Source organism: Elephas maximus, chromosome 10 (genome assembly GCF_024166365.1).
Source record: "Elephas maximus indicus isolate mEleMax1 chromosome 10, mEleMax1 primary haplotype, whole genome shotgun sequence".
Lineage (NCBI taxonomy): Eukaryota > Metazoa > Chordata > Mammalia > Proboscidea > Elephantidae > Elephas > Elephas maximus.
In genome coordinates, this window is record NC_064828.1 from 119,093,605 (window position 1) to 119,106,063 (window position 12,459).

The 12,459-nt window shown below is 62.9% G+C and overlaps 1 protein-coding gene across 1 annotated transcript; it reads left to right on the top strand.

Moving 5' to 3' along the window:
• Positions 1-3,650: 3,650 nt before the first annotated feature.
• On the top strand, positions 3,651-11,182 carry ZBTB42 (zinc finger and BTB domain containing 42). The gene has a single exon (XM_049898907.1). It carries the CDS (start codon positions 3,992-3,994, stop codon positions 5,192-5,194), a length of 1,203 nt encoding a protein of 400 aa, XP_049754864.1. The 5' UTR covers positions 3,651-3,991; the 3' UTR covers positions 5,195-11,182.
• Positions 11,183-12,459: the final 1,277 nt, after the last annotated feature.

A 12,459-nucleotide genomic window follows, 5' to 3' on the forward strand; every position in this document is an offset into this window, starting at 1 on the left:
TGCCCGGGACGAGGCTCTGTCCACAGCAGAGATATGGATCCACCCCTGCCCCTCGGGGCTGGACAAGGGTAGGACGCCCCTCAGAGAAGGGCAGGGGGCTCCCAGCTCCCAGCCTCTCCCCTTAGCACCTCCGACCCTCCCTCTTCCCCCTTCCCCCCAGTACAGCTGTCCCAGCTCAGACCATGTAGACTCCGGGCAGGGCCCTGCATCCAGGGGCCCAAGTCATAGGTCTCTGTTGCCTGGGCTGGATGCTGACCAAGGATCCCCCAGAGCCGGCGGGTCCCACGTCTGTCCATCACTCACCATTCACCCAACAAACACTCATGTGGTCCCCTAGGTTCCTCTGTCCCACCTGGACACTGCTCCCCATCTCAGGAGGAACGTCCTACCTGTCCCCTCACCCCCTCGGGGCTCAGCAGAGGTGGAGGAGGGGAACCCGCTGAGCCTGGGCAGGCCAGGTAAGCACTGCCAGGGCAGGAGGGTGCCCTGTCGCGGAAGAGGTGTGATTCCTCAGGCCACTCATCCACTGGCCATTTGGGAAATGGCTTCATCACAGGGATCCACAATATCCCAGCGGCTGGTGGGGCCCCAAGAGGCCTCCCGCCTGTTCCAGCCCTGAGCACTGCCCCAGCTCATGTGCACCTCTGCCTGGGCCTGTCTCCCCCATGACTTGGCACTCCAGCAGGCAGGCCAGTCCCACCTCCTCTGGCCTCCTCGAGGGAAGGACGGCCCCCTCCCCAATTACAACAAGAGAGCAAAGCTCCGTCTAACTCCACTGGCCACTGCCAGGCCACCTAGGGCTCCTTGGCCAGATGTTTCCATCAAGAACTGCCTCACACCCTCCCCTCTGGAGGACACTCCACCTGCCCCTCCCAGAGCAGGCCTCCTGCCCTGTCACCCCTGCAGCTGCTGGCCGTCAGGGGGCACCTCGCGGGGCAGGCAGCCAGGCTGCTGCTAGTCTTGGTGGCAGCTGCAGGGCGGGGCCTCTGGGCAGTCCCCAGGCCAGATGGTGGCCCAGCCTGCGCGTTGCGTCTCAGGAGGCTCTGCCTGGGCCGCCCACTGACCACTGACTGGGGTTCTCGGCCTCCTGTCATGCCCGGACCTCACCCACCTGGGAAAGGATCCGAGGTCCAAGGCCAGCGGGTACCTGATGCCCATGGGGCACATGGTGGTAGCCTTGACACCTGGACTTCTTGGACAGTCCCTCCCCCACTACGGGGGCTTTGAACTCAGACTTTCAGCATGCCGGGCTTCTCTCCCACTCTCCCCTAATCAGTAAAGTCCTTGCCTCCTCCAACCCAGCCCAGGGTTCCTGCAGGCAGGTCCCCACCTGCCTTGACCTCCCCGCCCCGCACCCCACAACCCGTCAGGTCCCAAAGGAGCTCCTTGTCCTGCTCAGCTCGCCCCCACCCCACCCCAGGGCCTCACTCCCAGGCCTGAAGAGGGGCTGTCAGAGCCCCGTAGAGGGGCCTCCCTCCTCCCCCTTGGGCACAGGGGCGAGGGCCAAAGGAAGCAGCACAGGCAAGGTGGCCAGGAGCCACAATCTCCACACCAGGGAGAGATTTGACAGTGAACAAAATGGTACCTTTCAGCGGGCAGGGGAACAGGAGACCACAGATGTACAGATCCATGACATGAAGTCCCCAAAGAAGACCAAGGCAGAGGGATGGGCAGTGCAGACCGGCGCTGGGGAGGTTGATCTCAACCAGCAGGAGATGACATGGGAATACAGACCACTGAAGAGCCAGGAAGGACTAACTGGGGAACAACCTTCTGGAAGAGCCTGCTACCTGCCTCGCAAGGCATTTAATCTGCACAAAGACCCCCTGAGGGGCACTCATTCCCATTTGGCAGATTCAAAGAGCTTCCAAGGGTCTTATCCCAGGCCCGGTGGCGCAGAGGTAGGCTTGTCCCACTCTGAACTTGACTTTGAATTCAGCTCTTCCTGCTGAAGGCTGAGGCAGGGGGCAGGGCTATTTCAACGGACTGAGGGAGGTGTCCCCAGACTGGAGGGCGATGGGGCCAGGGCACTGCTGCCCCTCTGCTCTTTCGGGCAAGTGACTCCAGGGTTGGAAGCTACAGCTGCCAGATTTAGCACATAAAAACACAGGCCACTGGGACGGATTTTAAGTTCAGAGTTTTAGTACAAGTTTGTGCTTTCTTTCCACACACAGGAGATAAAAACCGCACTCAGGTCTATCACATTGCTGAGTCCCAGAGCCCCTCAGGCCCCCAAACCACTGGCTTCCAACCAGACCCCTCCCCTTGCTCTGGTCCCTCCTGGCGGGTCCACAAATCACAGCTGTTCACCTCATCCCCCCAGGCTCCTGACTTCTCCCACTACTTCCTCTCCCCAGATCCACTGGGCGGGGGTCCATCCTTCTAACCTGGTCCCTCCTCCAGCGCAGCCCCTACCCGGGTCTGGATAACCACACCACCCTCTTCACCTCCTGGGCTCCATGAAGTGCAGAGTGGGACTCAGAACCAGGCTGCCCAGATTAGAACCATGGTTTGGGGCTTCCCCTCCACTGTGTGGCCCTGGGCCCCTCACCTAACCTCCCACCAAAACCGGAGTTGGACGAGCACAGGATTGAGTGATCTCGAGAATGACATGAGTGGTGGGGACAGACAGCTTAGCCGGTGCCTCCAAATGGGTCCGGTCGAGGGCACTCCTGGTCAGGTCCTTGACCAGCAGCACCTCCCAGTGGGACCCCAACCTCTTCAACCCCCACCCTTTTCTGTGGGGGTTTCCATCTCCCACAGACCCGGGTGTCTCTCACACCTTCACGCCGGCTCCTCCCACCTGGAACGCCCAGCCCCCTGGGTGCCGACTCCCTCCCGCGGCTGCCACTCCCCACCCCCCAGACTTTCCTGCCTGCCCTGGGCTTCCAAGGCGCTAGGGCCTCCCTCCGATTCCACCCCACCCCGTTTTGCTGGGACGTGTCCTGTACCCCATGCCGCCTTGGCAGCAGTAGAGGCTCGCTAGGACCTGCTGCGGGGTGGGTGTCCATGCTCTGGGCCGCCAAGGTCGAGATCCCACGTGAGTGTGCGGACGAGTGTCCCACCTGAGATGACATAAATTCACAAGAAGACTTCCCACGAAGGGATGAAGTCGTTTCAGTTTACAGCCCTGCCCCCCACGCGCCCCCTCCCCGATCCCAGCCCTGGCTCCCCGCGTGCTGCCAGGAGGCTGCGGTCCGGGCTGCGCCCTCGGGTGACTGTCCCAGAGCGGACTGGGGGAGGGGATGGCCCTCGGAGGGGGACCCTTTGCGGCCGGGCGCGGCCAGGACCTCAGGGCGACACGAGGCCGAGGCGGCAAGTATCGCGAGAGGGTCCCCTCCCCGCCGCGCCCCGCCCCCGCCCCGCGGGCCCCATCCGGGCGGGGCGGCAGGGGGGCGGGCAGGGAAGGGGCGGCGAGGTGACCTCAGCGGTTCCGCCGCTCCGGGAAGTCGCCTGGGTCCGCCCCCTCTAGCCCCGGCCTCGAGTCCTCTCCCTCCGGGGCGGGGCGAGCGGCTGGGGGGACGCGCCCTGCACCCCGGGCCCCGCGACCCCCGCCCCGCCCCCCGCGCCCCCCGTCCCGCGCCCCGCGCCCCGCGCCCCGCGCCCCGCGCCCGCCCGCCCTGCTCGGCTCGGGCTTCGGCGCCGCGGGACCCCGCGGGAGGGCGAGGGAGGCGGGTGCCGGCTCCGCCCGCCGCCGGCCCGCTCCCGGCCGCGCTGCCTTAAATGGGGCGGCGGCGCAGCTGGCGGACCGGGCGGCCAGCTGGAGGCGGCGCGGCGCTCGGCGGAGCCTCGGCGCCTCGCGCTCCCCTCGCGCGGCCCGGCCGGGAGCGGAGTTCTGGGCGCCCCGCCCCGGACCGCCCAGCCGCGCGGCGGCTTCTGTTTACTTTCGGCCGAGTTTTTCCTGCTCGGGGGCAGGTGCCAGGGCGCTCCCGGCGGCTGCGCGTCCTCCCCGCCGGCCCTTGCGCCGGGGGATGCGGGCGGCGGCGACGGCATGGAGTTCCCCGGGCACGGCGGGCGGCTCCTGGGCCGCCTGAGGCAGCAGCGCGAGCTGGGCTTCCTGTGCGACTGCACCGTGCTGGTGGGCGACGCGCGCTTCCCGGCCCACCGCGCCGTGCTGGCCGCCTGCAGCGTCTACTTCCACCTCTTCTACCGCGACCGGCCGGGGGGCGGCCGCGACGCGGTGCGGCTTAACGGCGACATCGTCACGGTGCCCGCCTTCGCGCGCCTGCTGGACTTCATGTACGAAGGCCGCCTGGATCTGCGCGGGCTGCCGGTCGAGGACGTCCTGGCCGCCGCCAGCTACCTGCACATGTACGACATTGTCAAGGTGTGCAAGGGCCGCCTCCGGGATCAGGAGCGGGGCGCGGAGGCCCCAGGCGCCGAGCCGTCGTGCCCCCAGCCCGCTTGGACCCCTGACCTCTGCCCAGCCGCCCGGAAGGCCAGGGTCCCCGCGGTGGAAGCCAAGGCCGCCCTCCCCCCACGAGCAGCCCGGCCACCTCCCTGGCAGGCCCCAGGAGAGGCCGACCGGGCCCTGGACCTGTCGCTGAAGCCGAGGCCGGATCCGGTGCGCCCACCCCGCGTCCCGCAACCAGACCCCTGCAGCCGCCCGCAGCGAGGGTCCCAGCCACTGGTCAAGGCCGAGCAGGACTCGCTGTCGGGACAGGAGGAGGGCAGCGGCCCCGAGAGCCCCGGTAGCCCCCTGCCGCCCCCCTGTGCGTCTGCCACCGAGCGCCTGGCGGCGGACCTGGAGCCTCTGCGGGTCAGCGGGGCGCGGGGCACGGAGCGGGTGCCGGGCGGGCCCCACCGCGTCTGCCCGCTGTGCAGCAAGCTCTTCCCGAGCGCCCATGTGCTGCAGCTGCACCTCAGCGCCCACTTCCGCGAGCGCGACGGCGCCCGGGTCCGGCTGTCCCCCGACGGCGCGGCGCCCACGTGCCCGCTGTGCGGGAAGGCCTTCTCCTGCATGTACACGCTGAAGCGGCACGAGCGCACGCACTCGGGCGAAAAGCCCTACACCTGCGTTCAGTGCGGCAAGAGCTTCCAGTACTCGCACAACCTGAGCCGCCACGCCGTGGTGCACACGCGCGAGAAGCCTCACGGCTGCCGCTGGTGCGAGCGCCGCTTCACGCAGTCCGGGGACCTCTACCGCCACGTGCGCAAGTTCCACTGCGGCCTCGTCAAGTCCCTGCTGCTGTGACGGTCCCTGAGCCCCCCCGGCGTGGGTGGAAGGGAAGGGACCGGTCCCCCAAACTGGGTCCCCCTGTGGGACGGAGGCTCAGGCCGGGTGGAAGCCCCAAACCTGGACAGCTTCCCTCATGTTGCCTCCGGGAACGTGGACTCGGATGCAGGGCTGGGGGGCACTCGGGCACCCTTCCTCCACACCGTGCTTCCCCCACCCCACACTCCCGCACGCACTCCTGAGCCCACATGCGGAGATGGCACCCACTGGGTGCTGGTTCTTCCTGCGAAGTGCCCCTGGCACCGTCTTCCTCTCTTCATCCTCTCCTGCTGCTCCGAGTGTGTCCACTGGGCACTGAGCTCCAGCTGCCTCGGTGAGAGGTGGCATGTGTCTTTCTGAGGGAGCGCCTGGCTGGCACACCAAGGTTTACTCTTGGGAGCCGAGCACCACACTAGGTGAAGGATGTGTGTGTCAGAGAAGTTGTTGGAGTGAGTTGCCTGCCGGCCCCTAGGGAAGAAGCAGGCCACTCCTGGGGCCATGACAGCAGGAGCCCCTGCTGGGGCAGCCCGGGGCACAGCACATGCCAGCAGGGGCTTCCGGCACAGCTGGTGTTGCAAGGGGCCCAGGCCCAGCAGGGTCTCTAGGCTGTCAAGAGCAGAGTTGTCTAGCAGCTGAGTGGCTCTAGGGCTCATTTTGGTGAGGACCCTAGGCGAGGGAAGCAGAGGGTGGGGTAAGCGCCTCCCTGTCCTCGAACGTGCCACCCTGACCACACAGTGACCGGGCAGAGAGCAGGGGTTTGGGGATTGATTCTTTTTAGTGCCAGAATGCACCTCCTGAGGTTGCCAGATGTTTGTGGTGGGCAGTGGGCCATGCCACCTCCCTGCTGGACGCCTCGAGCACCTCAGGGGTAGGGCCATGGCTGGGAACAGCTGAGGGTGGGCCTGACCCTGACTGTCACTCTCCCGGCTCACTCACCTTCTGGGTCTGATTATTTACAAAGCCCTGGGCGAGGGAGCCAAGGGCTATTCACCTTATGAGGCGTGCCCTTTGCATGGGGCTCCCTTCTCCATGGAGGACTCAGGTGGAAGAACCCTATGCTTCCAAAGGGACACAAGTCCCCCCTCCCCCGCAGCCTGGATGAGAATGGCTGGTGTTTGCATTTGATCTGGATGGCCTGCCTCTCCTGCCCACTCACGAACACCTCTGCCTGCTGTGACCTGTGTGGTTGTGGCAGGGGACGAGGAGAGACCCCAGCTCCGGGGTCCTGCTCACAGCTGAGCCTCCTGGGCTCATGGTTTTCCATAGACCGCCTAGGATATTTTTGTCTTGATTGGACATGGCACTGAGGACAAAGTCCTGCTAAGTTATTTTTCTCTTCTCCTGACGATACTTGAGGTGTTTATTAGTCGGCCCGTTCTGGAGGGAAATTATCTCGGTCGTCACAGGGATGGACAGATGGGTGGTTCCTCTTGCTGTGAGCCCGGCTCTCCTGCTGTGGCGGCCAGCCTGGGAGCGCAGCACCTCCTCTCTACCAGACAGCTGGGTGGAGGGGCCTGCTGTGACTGTCCTGGTCCCCAGCCCCCACCCCTGGGAAGGGTCTGCGGGGCTTTGCACTGGTGTGATGTGCTCCGGGACCTGGCTTCCCAAGCGTGTGTGTGTGTGTGTGAGTGTGAATGTGTGTGAGTGTGAATGCGTGTGCGTGGATGTGCATGTTTATCCAGCAAACGGCAGGGTCCGAGGGCAGCCCTGCAGACAGGGGGACACACCACCCTCCGAGCGGGGAGACTGGGCTGGGCTCTGGCTTTGCCCCAGCTGTTTCTGTGGGGAAAGCAATTTACTTTCCGGGGGTGGGGAAACCGCCCCCAGTTACAACACTGGATTCACCGTCTTCTGCGCACAGTCACTGTGAAGTTAACGTGAGAGAAGTGGTCGGTTTTCCTTCTCTAACTGACGGTTCAGAGGAACTGTATGTATTTGGTGCACCAGTTGTGGGGGGGGGCGTGTGCTGTGGGGGAGCGTGTGCTGGAGGTGTGTGCAGACCTGTTTCTGGTGGGTCTGCTGTGCCAGTCCTCTGGGGCCAGGCAGCCTCCTACAGGCAGTCCCACTGCTGCTAGTGCTGGTCCACGGGTGACCCTGGAGGACAGTTGCCCTCACCGGCATTGGGCAGGAGGTTTTGTGACCGTCCTGGGAAGGGGTAGGTCTTATCTCACGCCCTCACTAATGCTGCCAATGGTAATAAAGCCCACCCCAGGTGGACGTGGCTTGATTATTCCTGGGCTAGGGCGGGGGCCCTGCTGGTCCAGCTCATGGGGGCAGAAGAAGTCAGGCCAGGGGTGGAGGGCCCAGGTGGGCAGTGCTGTGTGTGGGGCTGGGCAGCGGAGGGCTGAGGACAGGTGGCGCATCATCTTTCCCCAGGCTTGGTGCCCATGCAACCCTGAGTGAGCCAAGCGGAGCCCCAGGGAGGCAGGTTTGTGTCAGGAAAGGGTCCCTGTCCCTGCTGGATGCAGGCTGGGGTGGAACAGGGAGGCCCCAGTGGCTTCTTGCCCAGGGGCAGGAGGATGGCCCACAGAGGGATCCTGGCCTTCAGCGGAGTCTTGGGTCTGGGGCCTCCTGGTTCTGGGGTCCTGGTGGCCGCAGAGGGAGCATCCTCCTCCTACCCCATCTCCCCCCCACCACCTCCTTCCAAAGACAACCCCAATCCCCCTGCCTCTCCCTCCTCTGGCTGCCCAGCCGCAGCATGCACACCCTTGGTTGTGGGGGGGAGCCTAGCTCCCACCTCTGTACCCCATTTACACGCACCTCTCAGAGTGGGATAGCCCATAGGCTCAGGCTTGAGGCCCCTGTGCAAGAAGTGGGCCAGGCTTGGATGTTATTGTGTCTCCTTTCTGTCAGCCCCTGGGGACCCTGCCTGCTCAACCACCCCAGGTGGGGTGGGGTCCAGAGCTGTCCACATCCCCCAGGCAGGCCAGCTGAGCCCTGGGCTGACGGAGCAGGGTGGGCAGTTCCAGCTCCCCCTCCCCCTTGCAAGGGGGCGTTAGGGGGTGTCTCCCTGACCCTCCCGTGGGCTTTGCTTCCGTGCAAGGCCATGAACAGGTGAGGCAGAAAAGCCTCTGTGGTGCCCTGAGCACTGTCCTGGCTGAAGCGCCCTCTCAGCCTGGCCTGGAAAGGTCCAAGCTGAGGGTGGGGCAGGGCCGTGCTGGCCACAGGGTCTTGTGAAGCCAAGGTGGTGCCAGAAGGGCCTGCCCGTTCTCAGGCCAACTTTGGTGTCCTTCCCAATCCTGGCCCCAAATACAAGTCTTTGCTCTAGGAGGTGGTGACCCTGGTCCCCTGCCTCCCGTTGAGTGTTGGTGGGAGCAGAGCACCACCCCACAGGGAGATGCCGCCATACAGCTGGTTGGGCCTGTGACTCGGCCATCTCAAACCCCGGGGGAGGCTGTTGCCATGCCAACCATGCAGGTGGTCTGGAGGTCCCTTGGGGGAGAGGGCATCCAGGGAGGGGGGTCCTGGGCCATGCTGCCTGCCCAGCTGTGCTCACACCCAGTTCATGACTGGCACCATCACTGCAGCTGTCAGCTCTGCTCCTGGGCAGAGTGGTCCTCCTGGCACCCTCCCTGGAGGCCATCCAGCCTGACCCCCTTGGCTGGGTGGGAAATTGAGGCACACAGAAGGGCCTGGCACTGGCCTGCAGTCCCAGAGTCACATGGTGGCAAATTTGGGGCTGCTTCCTTCCACAACAGTCAGGGGCTTCACAGTAGGCCTGTCAGGGCTGGGCACTGTGGCCCCTGCCAAGAGGGCCAGGGCCTCTGCTGGGACAGTGGCTTCCAGGGCAGTAACAGAAAGGCTGGTGGGAGTGTGGAGGTCAGACTCTGGAACACGAGGGACCCTGGAGGTTCCCCAGGCGGGGTGGACAATGCAGAGCCCTGTGGAGGGCCAGCTCTGGGTGAAGCCCTGGGGCGAGATGTCAGGATGCTGCCTGTGACCTGACATGGTCAGATGGGTTAGATGCAGGCTTGGGGAAGCCCTGGAGCACTTGAAGCAGGGAGTAGCCTGGTCAGTTCTGGCTGAGGATGTCCACTACGATTGCTGGTAGGTGGCGGTGGGGAGCGAACCTAGAAAAGCAGGTACGGTCGTCCCGGGGAAAGAGAGCAGTGGTCCTCACTAGGGCAGTGACACATGGAGGATGGGAAGACAGGGGCCCAAGCCCCCCCAACTCGGGGCAAATGACCCGGGGAGGGGCTGAAACTGTCTGAGAGCTAAAAGGAGAGGTCTCCAGCAGGTCTCACCTTCACACAGCTCTCTACACCCGGGTACCAAGCTGCTTCTTAGGGAGAGCATAGGCCCAAAGTAAAGGGCCTTTGATCCAAGCTGGAGGACCAAGGAGCTGCCTGGAGGGGCTGAGGCAGCCAAGCTAGCCAGGACCTAGACACAGGGCTGGGACCCCCGCCATCGTCACATCCACTGTCATAACCGCCACCTCCACCATCACCATCATCCTCACCACCACTACCATCAGCTATAACCACCATCCCACCTCCTCCCTGTCTCCACTATCACCATCCTCACCATAACTACCACCATCAACAACCATCATAACCACCACCCCCACTAGCATCACCCCCATCTTCACTATCTGCACCGTCTTTGTGGAAGAGCCCACAGAGACTGACCAGCTTCCAAGTTGAGGAACTCGTCTTGATTATCGTCAGGCTGAGCTGTTGTTGTTTTTGGGTGCCGTCGAGTTGATTTTTGACTCGTAGTGACCCTATGTGACAGGGTAGAACTGCCCCATAGGGTTTTCTAGGCTATAATCTTTACGGGAGCAGATTGTTCCGTCTTTTTTCCTGTGGCGTTGCTGGTGGGTTTCAACTGCTGGCCTTTATGTTAGCAGCTGAGTGCTTAACCATTACACCACCAGGGCTCCTTTCAACTGAGCAGTGGTAAGAAAATGGGTGACGTCCACCCTCTTCACCTAGTAGAACTTCAGTATCGATGTTTCTTTCCCCTGCATTCTCAGTCCCACTGCACTTCCTTCCACCGACCTCCACCCCCTGCCCACACAGAAGTGAAGTCCACATCTACGTGATAGGAGGTCTATGACTTTTCCCACCTATGCCCACTGTACCTCCCCAACACACACCTACAGAAACAAGTCCTCTCTGCAAGTCCTAGTCACTTCCACGCCCTGCAGGACCACCTGGTCCCTGTCCCATCGTGCATCAGTTCCGTCAGTGTAACCAGGTCACTTTCTCTCTCAACACCTCAGTGTTCTCAGTTATAAAACAGGAATAATCACAGACAACTGGTGCAGGATTGAGTGGGGTGATGCCCAGCGATGAGCACGTAAGGGTTGGCAGCCATTGTGGGTTGAATTGTGTCCCCTCAAAAGATATGCTGAAGTCCTAACCCCTGCACCTGTGGATATGACCTTGTTTGGAAGTAAGGTCTTGAAAGATTTTATCAGTTGGGTTCACATGAGGTCACACTGGAGTGGCAGGTCCTGACACCATCTAAGTGGTGTCTTATAAGAGACGAGAACAGACACAGAGACAGAGGAAGGATGCCATGTGAAGACGAATCTACATGCCAAGGGAGGCCTAGAGAATCTTCCCCTAGGATCTTCAGGGGAGCATGGCCCTGCTGACACCCTGAACTCAAGCTTCTAGCCTCCAGAGCTGTGAAAGAATAAAGGTCCGTTATTAAAGACCTCACTTGGTGGTGTTTCAGCAGCCCTAGGGGACTCAGCGCAGCTATATTGCCTCCCCTGCGTGTAATGCCTGCCCTGCCCATCTTGTCTCCGGGACCACCAGCAGATCCAAAGGGGCCTGGCGAGAAGCTCTGATAACAGTCCTTACGGAGCGGAGCACTGAGCCTGGATGCAGGGCAGAGTGATGCATGTGAGGCCCTGTTCCCGCTGCCCCAGGCCTGCAGCTGTTCTGGCCGAGAGCCCCCACCAGGGGTTACCAAGGGTGGGTGTGCACTGCAGCAGCAGCAGGGAAGTCAGGAACAGCTGGCGGGAGGGCTGCAGGCACTTCCAGACCAGGGACTGCAAGCAGGCCAGTGTTGCCCCCCACCCCCCAACCCCCGCCTCAGCTCTGGTAACATGCAGCACCTCAGGGAGGTCAGTGGACTTGGAGGATCAGGGAAACTTGGGGAGCAGGGGCATACTACCTGGAGTTTGGTGTTCACTAATTTGAACTGGAGTCTGTGTATGGGAGACCCACACATACAGCAGATAGCTGAGTACTTCAGAGGAGTAGCGGGGGGGGGCCAGAAAGGGGTGGATCCTGGCCTTGGAGCTGGATGCTGGCTGCTGACCTGGCTCTGCCCAGGCCTGGGCCCTGTAGCTCTTGGGCTGCAGTTTTCTACCAGGGATGGTGCAGTGGCCTCCTTGTGTCCAGCCCCACTATGGGCCAACACACCCGTGGGCACTCATGGTACAGCTCCAGAACATGGCCAGGCTGCCCAGAGCCCCCACCATGGGGTGACTACCCCCCTCAAAAGATCCCATTTGGCCCCCACACACCCCCTTTTAGCTCAGGGCCTCCCAGAAGCCCACGCCCTCCAGAGTCCTTTGCCTTAATTCTAGGAATGAAGTCCAGGGTATGCTTCCTGGGTGTATGGCGGACACACTCCCATGGTGTACCGTGGATGCACTCCCCCTGGTGTGTGGCAGACACAGTCCCTGGGTATATGGCAGACACAGTTCCCTGGTGTATGGCAGGCACAGTCCCCCTGGTGTATGGCAGACACAGTCCCCTGGTGTATGGCAGACACAGTCCCCGGGTGTATGGCAGACACATTTCCCTGGTGTATGGCAGGCACAGTCCCCCTGGTGTATGGCGGGCACAGCCCCCTGGTGTATGGCAGACACACTCCCCGAGTGTATGGTGGACACAGACCCCTGGTGTATGGCGGACACAGTCCCCGGGTGTATGGCAGACATACTCCCCTGGTGTATGGCAGACACACTCCCCTTGTGTATGGCAGGCACACTCCCCTTGTGTATGGCAGACACACTCCCCCTGGTGGATGGCAGATACACTTCCCTGGGTGTATGGCGGACACATTTCCCTGGTGTATGGCAGACACACTCCCCTTGTGTATGGCGGGCACAGCCCCCTGGTGTATGGCAGACATACTCCTCTGGTGGATGGCAGACCCACTCCCCCAGGCACCACTGCTCCTCTTCACCCCTGCCCGCCCGCCGGCCCTCTGACACTGCTCCCCTGCAGGGCCTCACAGATATTCAGGTTTTCCCATCTCTTTGCCCCACATGCCAGGGT